The following is a 16,393-nucleotide window of genomic DNA, read 5'->3' on the forward strand; positions in this document are numbered from 1 at the left end:
TGTCTCAGTCTCCCAAATTCTGAGGCTGCTCATGAGGCACTGTGCCTAGTTTTGTATTAACTGTTCCAATTCTAAGTCAACACTTAGATTTTGTAATGTGTCTTTTTAAGTCTGAGAAGTATGCTGATGAAAAAACTCCTGACGTAGTTGTCCACAAAAATATAATGGTACAATTTTTTTTTTGTCAAGACCCTTTGCTTTGTATAATGAGAAAAGACAAGGTTGGAGCATAGCCTTGGAATGTAGTTTCTTTAGAATTTCTGTTCTTATATTTTCATTATTGCTATTCTGTTAGCATCTTATAGTTGCCTTTTCTCCAGGTTTTTTGGATTTGTTTTTTTTTTGAGACAGGGTTTCTCTGTGTAGCCCTGGCTGTCCTGGAACTCACTCTGTAGACCAGGCTGGCCTCGAACTCAGAAATCCGCCTGCCTCTGCCTCTTAGAGTGCTGGGATTACAGGCGTGCGCCACCACTGCCCGGCTTCAGGTTTGTTTTTTTAATATTTTGTTACACAGGTTTTCATTCATAAGTGATTTAGATTTTAAAAGTTTGAAAAATATCAATAGTCTTTGATTATATCCAATATCACTGATATTACTAGCTAGGTGTGGTAGTACATGCTTGTAATTCCAGTACTTGGAGGACTGAGGCAGAAGAATTGTGAGTTTGAGAACAGCCAGGGTTGCATACTATGTTTGTTTCTAACTCCTAGCTCTCCCACGCCCCATATTTACCTTGGAAGTTTTTTCCTTATAATAACCATTGTTCTTTTTAAGCTTGTCAAGAGGATTATGGTTGGAGTTATACTAGTAGCTATTGGTGATTTTTTTTTTGGGGGGGGGGGGTTGAGTCAGGGTTTCTCTGTGTAGTCCTGGCTGTCCTAGAACTCACTCTGTAGACCAGGCTGGCCTCAAACTCAGAAATCCGCCTGCCTCTGCCTCCCAAGTGCTGGGATTACAGGCGTGCGCCACAACGCCTGGCTGCTATTGGTGATAATTAACATATAAGACTATATTAACCAGAATACTATGAAGAAATACTGCCTTTTTGAAACTGTGTAGTAGTCTTATGTTTACATTTCCTAAAGAGAGAGAAAGCTGCTAATAGTGTTCAGTGGGACATTACTCATTCAGAAAGAAACATCTTACAGAAGTACAAAATATATTAAGGTATATTAAATAGTTTTCAAAGCATCTTTGATTATATTAAAATATCATTGTTTTCTTATACACTTTAAGTTGCTTACATATACAGTAGGTCAAATTAGATATACTTATTAAGGTAATATGAAGAGAGAAATAAGTATTTTAAAAAGAAACTACAAAAACTGGACATGGTGATACATTCCTGTAATTCCAACACTTGGCAGGTGAAAATAGAACAGAAGTTCATAATTATCCTTGTCTGCATGAGTTCTAGGCCATCCTGGGCTACATGAGACTTTGTCTCAAAAAAAAAAAAAAAAACAAAAAACAAAAAAAAAAAACCAATTAGGGCTGGAAAGGTGGCTCAGTGGTTAAGAGCATTTGCTGTCCTTGTGGAGGACTCTGGTTTAGTTCCCAGCACTCATATAACATCTCACAACTGTAACTTCAGTGCCAGGGCATTCTCTGCCCTCTTCTCAACTTAGAGCACCAGGTAATGTGTGATACCCATACATACCTGCAGACAAAACTCATACACATAAACCAAAAGTAATTAGAAGCTGTGTGGTGCTATACACCTATATTTTCAGCACTTGGAGAGACTGAGGCAGAAGGATCATGAGCCAGCTTTTCTGTCTCAAGCAAAAACTAGTTGCCAAAAAGATTTATATAGATGAATGTTGAAAAACTTAGAAAGATAGGTGACACAGGTAAGGTGCAAGGAGGATTATATAAGAATGATCAGATTGACTCCTGTAGTTACCTTGGCTCATGTGAAGACCTGGGTTTAATTTTTGCACACCTTAAATTATCCCTGCAGTAGACTAGAAACTGACCATAGATTTTTATGTAATTCCTACACTATTATGTGGAAGTGGAATTTATATTGGAAGGAAGGGTTATAATGCTTCCCCTGTATTTGGGGATTCAAGAGAGAGGTTAGGTAAACAAGATGCTGCTGGTTTCTGTTCTCTTTCTAGCTCTACCTTTACTATCACTGAAGGGTGTGGATCTTATTCAGAGGGAAGGGACCTGCTGTGTCCCAAGTTAACTGAGTGATAAAAGGTCCTAGAAACATCTACAAATGGTGGTGGTGGACACTTTGTCACACTAGAAAATGTGGGAGAGCTTCCTTGTCTCTGCTTCTGCCTTCATTTATAGATACAGGGTACATCTGTTGCTTTGTATGTTGATGTGTTGTTGCTCTTCTTTGTTTTCCTGAAGCTGAGCTCTAAGCTAAATCTGTACAAAGAAATATTGACTGCTTTTATAAATTGCTTGCCGTTAATGCCTGATAATATATACAGTAAGATAGGATTCTGCCTACCATTAAATATGTCAAGTATTACAAACTTTAAGGTTCTTTTGAAATTACAATACTAAACTCAGTTCACTTTTGCTAACTTCACAGTTGTTGATCACATAGCATGGTCATCCACTCACAGCTTAAAAAAATACAGGGAGCATCGGAGAGAATGGGTAAAGTAAAATTTTGATGTTTTTAAATAGCACCTGAATTTATGAAAGTTGATTTGGCTTATTGTTTGTCAGGGGAGGGAGAGGGTGGGAAATATTGAGGGGGAGGGGGCACGGGTTTTGGGAAAATAGCATGCATTGTGTACAATGTCAGATATCACGTAGGCTAAGGTTTTATGTCCTACTAATAGAATTTATATCAGGTAGTGGGATCATAATTTCATATTGGGTATTGCAATGGGGTTCTATTTCCTTCACAATAAATTGAAGGAAATTTTGATAGCAGTATTGAGTACAGTTTGATAAGGAGGCCAATCTATATATCAGAGTGAAACTAATATCTTAGTGCCACCTTAGGTTCAGTTAACGAAGTATGCATTTCAGTTTTTATTATAAACTTTTTATACAAGTGTTATGAATTGTTAGAATTTATGACACCTGAGAGGGGATTGAACAAAAGAAGGCAATGAAATCATAATTGTGAAGATGGTTGTTTGGTGGACATCATTGTTAGAACTTTTTGTGCTTCTATTCAAATGAAAAACTTGTGGCCACCCAAAATTCTAAAGCAGATGCCTGGTGGTGCAGGCCTATATAATCTCAGCACTTGGGGGTGTAGAGCAGGAACATCAGAATCATAGCCATTTTTTATAGTGAGTTCATGGGCAACTTGAGCGACATGAGACCCTGCCTCAAAAATAAGAAAGTTGAGCTAGAAAGATGACTCAGAGCTTAAGAGCACTGTGTACTCTTCCAGAGGTCCTGAGTTCTGTTCCCAGCAACCACATGGTGGCTCTCAACTATTGTGGTATATAGGGGTACATATAGATACACTAGATACTCATAGATAAGTAAATCTTTAAAAGATTATGTAATAAATAAATAAATGAAGGTCTAATTCCTTACTCAAAAACCTTGCCATTGTCATTAGCTTAATTAATTTTTGTGGAGGTCATAGGATAGGGAGACCTGCTTTTATAGGTAAGATAATTTGTTTTTGATTCAACTTGATCTAATTGCCTCATTTAAAATTTTTCTTTTCTTTTTTTTTTTTTTTTTTTTTTTTTTTGGTTTTTTGGTTTTTTGGTTTTTTGGTTTTTTGGATTTGTATTTTTCGAGACAGGGTTTCTTTTCTCTGTGTAGCCCTGGCTGACCTGGTACTCACTCTGTAGACCAGGCTGGCCTTGAACTCAGAAATCCCAGAGTGCTGGGATTACAGGTATGCAGCACTACTGCCTGGCTATAAATATGGATTGAAGAAAGTTTTTAAGATACCAAATTTCACCCTCCAAAAATTGTATCTTTGGCTCTAATTTGTGTATTTCCAGATGTACTCAGCTATGTAACAAAGCTGATTATAGTTTACTTACTGTTCCCCAAATCTTCAAACCTTTGTAAATTTGTCAAAAATACTAACTATTCTAGTCTGGAGTGCTCATCTTCTAAGTCTTGTGTGTAGTATTCAGATTTTGGCTTCTACTTATTCCATGAAGCCTTTCCCACTTTCTCCAACCTTTTGCTGGTAGTTCAAAATATCTCTTTGGCACTTGGATTATACTATTTTGTGTTACTGTTATTTGTATGTCCTATTTATCTAATGAAAATGCGTCTCCTTAGGAGCAGAATATTTGTTTTTTTTTTTTCCTTTTTGTAGCACAGAGGATAGAGTCACAAATAGGTTTATTCTATGATTAAGATCTATTATTGACAGGGCAGTTTCTCCCATTATTAGTTTTTAAACATAGGAGAATTTATTAGGGGAAATAGTTCAGATTTTTTTTTTTTTTAATGATTCAGTGACCAGGAAAAACAGAATAAAGCATGTTGAATTGATAAAATCCTACATTATAAGGATATTTTATTCATAGTCACCGCCTATTTCTAGTCCCCCCCCCTTTTTTTTTCCCCCATTTAAAGGTACTATTTTACCTGGTTTGAAAAACATGGTTTGGGCCAGATACTGTGACAGAAATAAAAATTACAAGCATTTCTGTTTCAGAAGTGTGTAGTTAAATTATACTTATGTCATAAGCCCAAATTTATTCAAATGTTGAATGATCTTGTAGCCAAATTGTTTTAAAAATATTAAGCATAAAGTCTCCCTAAATAGAACTTTAAGAAACAATAGACAGATACTCACTTGCAAGTCCCTCTTTGTCATATCTTTTACTTCTAGTTTTATTATTTCATTAAAAAGATTTTTATAATGGCTAATATCTGAAAGCTATATTTGATAATTTTGCTATAGTTATCAAATGTTTATGGAATACCTACTTATTTTCAGTGTGGTAGTTTAGGTGATTTTTTTTTTTGCCATTTATAGCTATAGATCCTTCATTATTTTAAAACTCACCAAGGCTATTCTATATTTGTCATTGTTCATACTTTATCTGATAGTATCTTCAGGGCATGCATACCTTATTATATTTAATGTGATTTCTTAAGCATTGATGTTTGATTATTAAACCTTCTATAAATATTAACTTTATTCTAAGACCTCACTTAAATATAATCCTTATACCCATGAGCCATGTTTTGTAATTGATTGAATTGACTCTGCTGCTTCAACACCAAAAAGCTTAGATAATTTATAGCAGGGCGAGTCTGAGATTTCTAAGTGTTCCCTACCCCCTAAAATAGTATCACTTTTAAACTTCTTAACATAATCATGTTTTAAAGTTTTTCTATGGTCAAAAAGCTACTACTGTATTTTTTACTTTCTGGTGTAAGCTTATGATAGTTTGGTTCTGATATGAGCTTGAGGCACTGACTAGTCTTCATTGAAACATATTTTAAAGAGATATTTCTCACATAGCCTAAGGGCCACTTGTAGAGCTCCAGTCTTGGGCTTTTGTTATCTCCAGTCATAATTTTCTCTGGGCTTATATTTGTTAAATCACTTGTTAAAAAAACAAAACCAAAATAAAAACCACAAACAAAACAAAAAAACGAACACTCTGATTTTGTTCACTTTTGTTTTTATATACAAGAATCTTTACAGTCAACATGTACTTCTAGGTGCTGTATTGAAATTGCTGGCAGAGTCTATTCTATACAAACTGAACAATCTGGCCCCTTGTTTTATTTGTAAAGGTTCAATGTATCTATGCCTGCCTACTTCAATCTGCAAGGGAGTTTCAGAAAGGCCCCGCATTCGCCGAGCCGTGAGTTATCACTAACTTTTCAGATGTGTTAATGAATGTGGAACAGAAGCAGTTGTGTTTAAAAGGAAATAAAAGACCATCAAAGTAACCTATATTATAGTAGCAGGCTTGAACACTAAATGGATTATTCCAAATTGTGTCACAAATAACCTACTAGAGACTAGCCTCAGAAAACCTATTGTTGAACTGCTCTGAAGCTATGATTTAGCAATATTATCTTAAAAATGTATATGTCCTAGTTGCAAATTAGAATGTTCTTTAAATCTTCTTAATCAAGTTAAAACAATTTGAACAAAATCTTACCCCACAGTGTTTAGTTGGATTAAGTTAAACTCTACAATATAAGACCACTTGAAAGGGGTAAAGTTGGATTTTTTTTGTTTGTTTGTTACTCATGTGTGAAAATACAGAATTTAATTTAAGAATTACTTCCTAGTTGAAATGTTTGGAGTGCTCTAGGTATCATGCGAACTGCAGAAAGTTTTTACAATCTCTTTTGGTTTGTTTCAGCTGTTTTTGCTTCAGTAATTCATCAGTAGGTTTTCCTTTAATAGTGTACCAATTTAAGGCTAAATTACAGTTTTTAGGGCATATCATTCTGCATAGAGGACATGACCCTGTGAGTTTTTCTTTTATTTCTTCAGAAATTCTAAGCAAAAAAGTTGTAACTAACATTTGTATTTTGTTACTCTAGTTAGTTATCTTTCCTTTTTCTAGATTCTTTAAATATTTGATAAGCAGGTTTGGTTATTTCTGTTGCTTAGGAGTTGTGTGGGTTTTTTTTTCTTTCTTTTTTTTCTTTTTAATATGAGCACAAAATGTATTTTATTTTGCCTGGTTTGTCAATATAGTACAGACCACATAAAACTTGGAAGTAAGGAATCTTTGGAGGTATTAAAGTTAACATTTCATTTAGGCAATGTGCCTTTGTTTGACTGGTGTATAAGTCCTTCTTCCAGGTTTGTACGCTCTTAAACACCTTATTCTACCCTCTAACTCCTCCCAGCAGCAAAAGGGAGACACTTCAACTGGAGCAAAGTAGTGGAAGAAATGGCGTCTGGGGTTCAGTGGGGATTCGCAGTGTGTATGCAATGTTTGCAAGATTACTTTTATGTTTTTCAATTAATGTAAATAATTACAAAATAAATTAGTGCTTACTGTCAAGAAGAGACCATTGTATACCAGTAGAAACTCTTGGTGGGTCTTCTGCAAGTTGCTTAACCTCTTGGGGCCTCATTTTCTGATCTGCAATGTGAAGGAGTTGGACTTGATAACCTATAAAGTCCATTCCTGCTCTAAAATCCTATGCTTTTCTGAAGTACTTTTATTTAACAGAATGCTTTGCTTTCCCACTTTGACTATTTATTTGAATTACATTTGCAGTACATAGACTGCAACTGCATGTTGTCTAAAATAGTTTCTCTATAGGGTGGTTTATAAAAAACTAATCCCTCCTGGGTTGATTTATAAGTGTGTGTATATAGATAGTCACACACCAAAAGCTAGTAATAACTAGGACTTTCAAAAAATAAATACTGACTAGTTGTCTAACCTTGAATATTATTAACTTTTCTATATTACAGGAGATACTACTCGTCAGCGAATCAAATTCAGCGATGACAGAGTATGCAAGAGCCACCTTCTCAACTGTTGCCCCCATGATGTCCTTTCTGGAACAGTACGTGGTCATTTATTTTATTACTAGTGTGCCAGAAAAATGAAGTTATTGGTAAAAAGCCTTTTCTGTCTGTAGGCTGACAGAAGACAGATCAACCAATATATAAGACTATGGTTTGTACATAACTAAAGACTGGGGTGATATTATAGCATTTTGGGCATTTTATACATTCGTAGTAGGAGTTGGGACTCTGTATCAGGTACTTTTTCTTATTTCCTCCTCTCTTCTGGAGAGGGATGAAGGAAATATTTTGACAGTGGCAAGTTCTCACGGGGTCACTGTCCCCCATCCTTTATTTTTAAATGGCATAGAGGATTTGATCCTTTAACTTTAAAATTTGATTGAAATTATGAGTAACCTCCCTTCACAGATACACTTGCTGATGGGGAATTGTTAGGGGATAACTCTTGACCCTGGTTTTATTTCTCATTTGCCAGAAATATCTGGAATGCGCTTGGGAGGCAGAGGCAGGCGGATTTCTGAGATCTAGGCCAGCCTGGTCTACAGAGTGAGTTCTAGGACAGCCAGGGCTACACAGAGAAACCCTGTCTCGAAAAAACCAGGAAAAAAAAAGAAAAAGTCTAAGGAAACTACTGTGTTTTTTGAGGCTCTTGATTGAAAAGGGAGGATAGAGTTAATTATAGAACAAATCAAACACATGCTAATAAAAACAAACTTGAAGTACTTTCAAATATACATACAGTTGATTAGCCACAAACATCAAACACTTTGAAGTTCTCCATTGTACAGATTTTTTTTAAAATACAGTACAAAAAGAATGAGTTGATAATCTTTTGTTGGGGGAAGGTAGGGACACCATTCTCACTCTATAGACCAACCTGGCCTTAAATTGACATTGATCCACCTGCATCTGTTTCCCAAGTGTTGGGATTAAAGGTATTTACCACTCTTCCCAGCCAGCCCACTAAAAAGTGATGACTCATTAAGAGAACTTTGGGTCTGTGGGGATGCTTACTGGCATGAAATCTAGGGCCTTTTCTAAGAATGCAGGGAAAAGAACTCTATACTGAGCATGGTGCATGCCTAATCCTCTTTGTATTTTTATTTTGAGAAAAGATCTCTCTGGCTCATGCTGCCTTGAACTTATTTTTAAAATCCTTCAGTCCTTCTCAGAACAGCTGAGATGACTGGTCTGGTCAACCAAGCCCAATTGAGGTAACTTTTAAGGGGCTCGAGTGGTGGTGACTTGGTTAGGAGCTTTGGCTGTGCTTCCAGAGGATCTGGGTTCAGTTCCTAGCGCCCACATGACAGCTCATAACACTCTTAATTCCAGTCCTAGGAAATCCAACACCTTCTTCTGGCCTTGGAGTCACTGCATTCATTTGGTTTACAAGTAGACAGAGTCACACCTGTTCCCCCAACAATTTTTTTTTTTAAAGAAAAATAACTTTTAAAAGCAGTTAATGTTTTGCTTGGCCTATATAGAATTATAGCCTTTTGAGTGGGTATAGTAGCACATTCCTTTTATTTTTTAGGCTTTTCTTTTAAATTATTTGTAAGTGTGTGGGCATTTGTACATAAATGCATCAGATTCCCTGGAGTTGTAAATTAAAATGGTTGGGAGCCATTTGATGTTGATGATGGGAATTCACTTATTTTGGAAGAGCAGCAAATGCTTCTAACAATTGCTCCATCACCCCATCCTCCATTCCTATAATTTTAGTATTCGAGAGGATTGCAAGTTTGGGGATAGCTTGGGCTGCATACCAAATTCCAGGGCACCCAGCACACAAGAAGAGACTGGGCTTCAATTTTTTCCCTTTGATCATTGTCTTAGTTAAGGTGTTACTGCTGTGAACAGACACCATGACCAAGGCAAAGTCTTATAAAAGACAACATCTAATTGGGTCTGGCTTACAGATTCAGAGGTTCAGTCCATTATCATCAAGATGGGAACATGGTAGCATTCAGGCAGGCCTGGTTCAGGAGGAGCTGAGTTCTACATCTTCATCTGAAGGCTGCTAGCTGAATACTGGCTTCCAGGCAGCTGGGATGAGGGTGTCACCCACAGTGACACAGGTTGGAGTTGGTGTCTACTACAACAACGCCACACCCACTCTGACAGTGCTACACCTTTAATAGTGCCACTCCCTGGGATGAGAATATACAAACTATCACAGCCATATAATGTTTGATGAAAAAAGAATTTGATATGTAGGAAAAATACAGGTATATAAGTGTAAGTTTATTGAAATAATATATATGGTAAAACTTGCAAAGTGAGACGGGTATTTATATTTGTTATATTTATTTTATTAATTTATTTTAGTAATGTTGGAGTAATAAAACTTTAGTTATACTGGAATTGAGTAGAGGAAGAAATTGAGAGGGTTAAAAAGGGATCCAGGTTAATAAGCGTCTAATGGAAAAAGTAAAGCAAACTCACAGTATTTGTTTTTATAAATGTCATATGTAGCCATGAATGGTGATGCATGCTCATGATTCCAACATGGAGGAGGCTGAGATAGATGGCTCGGTAGTTGAAGCTTGGGCTCCAGGAGACCTTGTCTATCCCCTCCCCCCAAAAAAATCTCTGAAGTCCTACCAACAAATACAAAACAATATAATCGTATAATTGTAGTGTTAAAAATTTTAGGAGTCTCACTGCTTAGCTCTGGCTGTCCTAGAACTTGTAGAAATATGTAAAACAGGCTGGTCTGGAAGATGTATCAGTTCTGCTTTTTGCCTCTGCAGTGTTAGGATATTATACTTGTATGCCACCACACTAGGGTCATATGTTATTTCTGCATTAAAAATTTGTACTTTTTTTCCTGTTTCATATATAATGTAAAACAAATCCTTGTCCTTCCTACCTGTCACCTGAATAAGTTAGTGGACTTATTTTTATCATTGCTTTTCTTTCATAGTATGTTTCTCATTTTTCATCTTTTTTTCTCTACCTAGAATAGCCAGTGTCTATGAATTTGTATTTGTCAAACTTATACATGATTGCATAATAGTTTTGCTTCTGAATCCCACTATGATACTTGTTCTCTGTACTACTTGGATAGTCTTTTTCTAGTCAAGATAATCTTTGAGAGGCAAGATGAACCTTAGTCTTTTCAAGCTACATTTGCATTTCTCAGATCAGATACAAAACTATAAACAGATAAAGTATTTAAAATGCTAAGATCTGTAGGACAAGGTGGCGCATACATCTTTAATTCCAGCTTTTGGGAGGCAGAGGCAGAGGCAGATAGATTTCTGTGAGTTTAAGGTTTAATCTACAGAGTAAATTACAAGGCATCCAGGATTATGTGTGTCTAAATAAATAATATTTAAAAAATAAAATTCTAAGATGGTTGTACTTCCTTGCCTGTGCTGCCAGCACTTGGGAAGTTGAATCAGGATTCTGAGTTTGAGGCCAGTTTGGACTATATAGTGAGACCCCGTCTTGTAAACAAACGTGAAAGTAAATTGTGAAGTGTTTGAAAAAACAGGACTGCTGTTAGTGTTCCTCTTCACAGATACTTAAAAAAAAAAGAGAGAGAGAGATATTAATTTTTAACATTGGTAATTTGCCATTAAGTTGTCCTTGTTTAATTGGATGGCCCCATACCCATGTACATGAAATGGGAAGGAGTGAAGGGAAGTTCTGGAAATATGAGGAGAGTAGAAGGAGAATTGGGGTTGGATATGATTAAGATAAATTGCATATATGCATAAAATTGTCAAAGAATAAAAATAGTCTTTAAGAAAAACTACATAAAGTTAATTTTGAATGTTAGGATTGGAATTTATAGGGGGAAAATCTTTATTTTAAGCAGTAGTGGTGTAATTGAAATTCATACCCACCTCTTGTTATTTTAAAGGTCTGCTCTTTGCATGTCATGTTATGGTTTCTCTAATTTTAAAGCTGAGTTTTGAAGCAAGCATTAAATTTGGATGGTAAGTGATTTTACAAATAACAAAGGAAAGGACTGAAGGTTCAAAATGCAAGGGCAAGATGCTCGAGGTTTGTGCTTTAGAAAATAATGCTGCCTAACGGTGGTAGGTGGAACACTATGCATGTTAACCTGCACTGTGTATTCTGTGGTTTATCTCTGGATCACTAGGTTCTGAGAGTTTCCTACTTTCAGATTACTTGCTGTTTATACTTTACCTAAATTATCATTACTCACATTTGCATATCTCTCATTCTTCCTCTTGGAATTTTTAGAATTTGTGTAAGAAAATACAAGAAGATAAATTAAATATTTAAGTTAATAAAAATATAAAGAGCTTAGATTATAGGTGGTGTTCCCATCTGCTTTTACCTTTCTTTAGCACTCTGGGTGCCTCCATTCTCTTTCCTTTTATAATTGAACTGTTGTATTTTTTCACTATTTTTATTTGACTTATTTAGATTTGTTATTACTTTGTGTCTAAGAGTGTTTTATACCACATGTATGCCTGATGCCCAAGGAAGTGAGCTTCCATGTGGCATAAACCTGAGCCCTTTGCAAGAGCAAGTGTTCCTTTTTTGTTTGTTTGTTTCTTTGTTTTTGATTTTTGGTTTTTTTTGAGACAGGGTTTCTCTGTATAGCCCTGGCTGTCCTGGAACTCATTTAGTAGACCAGGCTGGCCTGGAACTCAGAAATCCTCCTGCCTCTGCCTCCCAAGTGCTGGGATTCCAGGTGTGCGCTACCACCGCCTACAGCAGTGTTCTTAACCACTGAGCAAACTCTTCCAGCTCATGAGTAGCCCAGGCTGGCCTTGAACTTAACTATGATCATCTTGTTTTCTCCTTCAGAAAATCCTACTGGTTTGAGCAACCACAACTATCCATTGATGATGGTTGTGGTATTAATTTTGGGTTGTAGTAGTCTATATTCTCCTCTGCTTATTGTTCTCTTCTCCACCCATCCTTTTGTGTTAATATTCATATTTTTGAATATATAGAACATTTCCCACAACCCTCATTTTAAAAAGTCATTTGGTTCTAGTTATGTCACTCTTTGTTCTCAAAATAGGATATAATTTATTCTTTCAAAACATGTGCTGAATATTTTGCCTATTAGTCTTTAGTGTGTGTAAATTGGCTTTACTTTTCCTGGAAACATACCTCATACATACTGATACTTGATAGAAATAACCTTTTATGAGTCGCTTTGAAAATAGAAGCACTAGAAAGTTATGAGTCAAGGAAACATGTTCTTTGTTCTTCAGCACTTGTTGACTGATAATACTGCATGGCTTGGAACTGAGCAGATACAGGCCTATGGTGTGTACCCGTGATCAAAACTGTCTGCATTGAACTTGTCAACTCCATTAATCAACATACACAAGTAACTACATTGTTACCTTCAAAATGTTTTCATAAACACCTTTTTTTTTTTAAGGTTTATTTATTTTTATTTATATGAGACACACACCAGAAGAGGGCAACAGATCCCATTATAGATGGTTGTGAGCCACCATGTGATTGCTGGAAATTGAACTCAGGACCTCTGGAAGAGCAGTTAGTGCTCTTAACTGCTGAGCCATCTCTCCAGCCCTCATAAATATCTTATTTGATCTATATAACAGTTGGGAAGTACTTGGGAAAAGAAAGAGAAATGAGTTTTTCAGAATCAGAAGGTTGATAAGAGATAAATGGAGATTTTTCTTTTTTTGGATTTGGTTCAATACCCAGTATATTTTTATATAATATCCAAGTTTATTCTCCATTTAAAAATGTGTGAATTTTTTTATTTATTACTGTTCTGTTTTTGCTTTTTCAAGACAGGATTTCTGTGTATCCTTGACTGTCCTGGAACTCATTCTGTAGACCAGTTTGGCGTTGAACTCAGAGATCCACCTACTTTTGCTTTCCAAGGGCTGGGAATAAAGGCGTGTGCTACCAGCACTTGGCACCTAGTATATGTTTTGAGAAACAGAATTTTGTTTAAATTGTTTTGATAATATTGTTTAGAGTTTTTCATATAGTTGCCTTAAGTTTATAAAAACCATGTATAATATAATTTTTGGCTAATTCATTTTTTGAGACATGGTCCCTTATGTAGTCTTGACTGTCCTGGAACTCACTAGTCCTGGAACTCACTAGGCTGTCTTTGAACTCACTGGGATCCTCCTGTCTATGTCTTCATAGTGGTGGAATTAAAGATATGTGCCAGTATCCCACTCATGTATGAGACTTTATAATAGGATTCTTTAGTATCTTATCCAGTGAATACTACTATCAGGAGCTCATTTTGTTTTCAGTTTTGTATAGTATCGCAGTAAAATACTTAACATTTCTGTACATCTACTTATAATTAGATCTGTTATTCTTCCTAGTTTGCTTCAGTGGTATGTGTGTGGTGTGTGTGTACATATATTAATATACTCTGAGTTTGAGGACATTCAGGGCTACACAGAGAAACCTTATCTAAAACACCAAAACCCTTAACATGACAGCATGGAGGGTAGGCAGCTGCCCAGCTATTGTGCTGTCTAAGGCATAGTAAAAATATGAAGGCTGTGTGCATCTTTCATCCAGGAACATTAATGATCAAAGGTGGGAAGAAGCCTGGATTTTTTTTTTTCTCTGTATCCTGTCACATTTCTGAATTTGTTTGTTTTTGGTTTTTTGGATTTGGTTTTTTCGAGACAGGGTTTCTCTGTGTAGCCCTGGCTGTCCTGGAACTCACTCTGTAGACCAGGCTGGCCTCGAATTCAGAAATCCGCCTCCCTCTGCCTCCCAGAATGCTGAGATTACAGGCGTGTACCACTGCCCGGCTTATTTATTTTTATTTGATATATTCTTTATTTACATTTCAAATGATTTCCACTTTCCTGGATCCCTCCTCCCTGAAGCCGGAATTCTTAATACTTATTACTACAACAAACAACAAAAGCAAAATTACAAAGAGTTCAAATGTCTCATAGTAACACACCTCCCACCCCACCTATTTCCCAATAATTTTACTTAGCCTTGCATTACAATAGTAGTATAGCCAGGCTGGCTTTGAACTTCATGAGCACCATGTCCGTCGTACCAATAGCTTTAATTTCTAAATTACACACATATAAGGAACATATTTTATCTTTTTGCCATCTCTCTTTTTCCCACTTGTCAAGGATGTGTGAGAAATTTAATTTTGTGTTGTGTAAGCACTCTTTCTGAACCATTTGCTAAAGGAGTGTTCAGTTGATTATTTTCCCTCAAGACAGTTGGCTCTTTGTAGCCCTGGCTCTCCTGAAACTCTAGAGCCAGGCTGACCAGGAATTCAGAGATCCATCTCTCTCTGCCTCCCAGATGATATAATTAAGGCTATATGTGCCATCATACCCAGCAAGAGACTGTTTAATTTTTAGAGCCCGTGTTAGCCCTGACTGCCCTTCATCTTCCTGTTTCAGTCTTCCTAATTTTACAGGCTTAGATTACTAGGCACATTGGTCTTGATCCTTTAAATTTTATTATTCTAAATTTTTATTTGATATACACACATATACATACGTACGTACATACATACATACATACATACATATATACATACATACATATATACATACATACATACATGGGTGTTTTACCTATATACCTGTGTTTACCACATGTGTCTGGTGCCGTTCAAGGCTAGAAGATGGCATTGGGATGCCCTAGAATTAGAGTTACAGGCTGTTGTAAGCCCCCATGTAGGTCCTAGGAATTGAACTTTGGTCCTGGTAAAGCTACTAGTTCTTTTAACCCTTGAACCACCTTTCTAGCCTCAGATCATGGTTTTAATGGTTTTATGTTCCATCAAACTCTGGTAGTGAGGCTCTTAAAATATTTCTATTTTCTAAGTCAGAAAATAGTCTTAAAAGCTTATATTGATATACCTTTGTATAGGTATTATTGCTCAAATTCTTAGAATTGCTTATTCAATCCAAATGTATTTAATAGTAGTGATTTGGGAAACATGGATAGTGCAAAACATGGTTTGTAGAGAGAAAAACAGAAAGTGACCATTTTTCTTAGAAGCTTAGAGTCCATTTGGAATGATAACATCAACTTTCAGAAATTAAAAAAAATTAAAGCACTTATTAGAATCTACTTTGTTAAACAGGAAAAAATGTAGACTATTGAGGAGTTTTAAAGAGGAATTATTAGGATTAGAAGTAATTGGTTAAGCCGGGCGGTGGTGGCTCACGCCTGTAATCCCAGCACTCTGGGAGGCAGAGGCAGGTGGATCTCTGAGTTCGAGGCCAGCCTGGTCTACAGAGTGAGTTCCAGGACAGCCAGGGCTACACAGAGAACCCCTGTCTCGAAAAAAAACCAAATCCAAAAAACCAAAAAAAAAAAAAAAAAAGAAAGAAAGAAAGAAATAATTGTCAAGATATTTTGGAGAAACAGATTTGAAATGGTGAACTTAAATGTGGAGCTGATTTGTTGCCTCTTTTAACTTGGATGTCTGTTAGTTACAATATCTGAAATAAACTTGTGGAAAATTTAATGAAGTAAATTATTAATTTTTAAAGAAACTCTTCCTGATGATAGTGCCTTAATTTTTTGAGGCAGTGTTTTGTTATGTAGTCTAAGAAACCCAACTGGAGATTATTCTACCTCAGGTTCCTAAGTGCTAGGTTTACAGGTATCACATGTAGATCTGCTTTGAATGCACAAAGTGCTTCCTCTGCCTTCTAAGCCCAGGAGTTAATGGCTCATACCACCACACCAAACCTTGACTAGTTTTAGAATTTCTGTAATTCTTTGTTCATGCCTAACTACTTGTAAATTTTTGCAAGTGTATGGTATGATTATTTAAATCTTCATCTAGTAAATGTTCTATCTTTAGCTTGGGGTACTATACAAGATGATTGTTCATATATTTTGTTTCATACATATGTAGGTTATTGGCCAAAAAATCCAAGGTTGGCTGAGTCATTTTAGCTTCTAGATATACAAGTAAGCTCAGATTGCTGTAGAAGGTACTCTAATACTGTTCCCTGTAGAAATTTGTTAGC

General features: G+C 36.1%; 1 protein-coding gene across 10 annotated transcripts in view; it reads left to right on the forward strand.

Annotated features, from left to right (window-relative positions):
- Luc7l2 (LUC7 like 2, pre-mRNA splicing factor) overlaps positions 1-16,393 on the forward strand; it is a 55,879-nt gene that overhangs the window by 11,980 nt on the left and 27,506 nt on the right. For 7 of the 10 annotated variants that reach the window (XM_052173470.1, XM_052173471.1, XM_052173472.1 and 4 more), the window contains 2 exons: positions 5,714-5,784; positions 7,368-7,462. In XM_052173470.1, the coding sequence (XP_052029430.1) occupies positions 5,714-5,784; positions 7,368-7,462 (166 nt within the window). Of the gene's footprint in view, positions 1-2,555; positions 2,624-5,713; positions 5,785-7,367; positions 7,463-16,393 lie in introns of all 10 variants that reach the window. The other 3 variants (XM_052173473.1, XM_052173479.1, XM_052173474.1) reach the window with 2 other exon arrangements.

This window comes from Apodemus sylvaticus, chromosome 2 (assembly GCF_947179515.1).
Source record: "Apodemus sylvaticus chromosome 2, mApoSyl1.1, whole genome shotgun sequence".
Lineage (NCBI taxonomy): Eukaryota > Metazoa > Chordata > Mammalia > Rodentia > Muridae > Apodemus > Apodemus sylvaticus.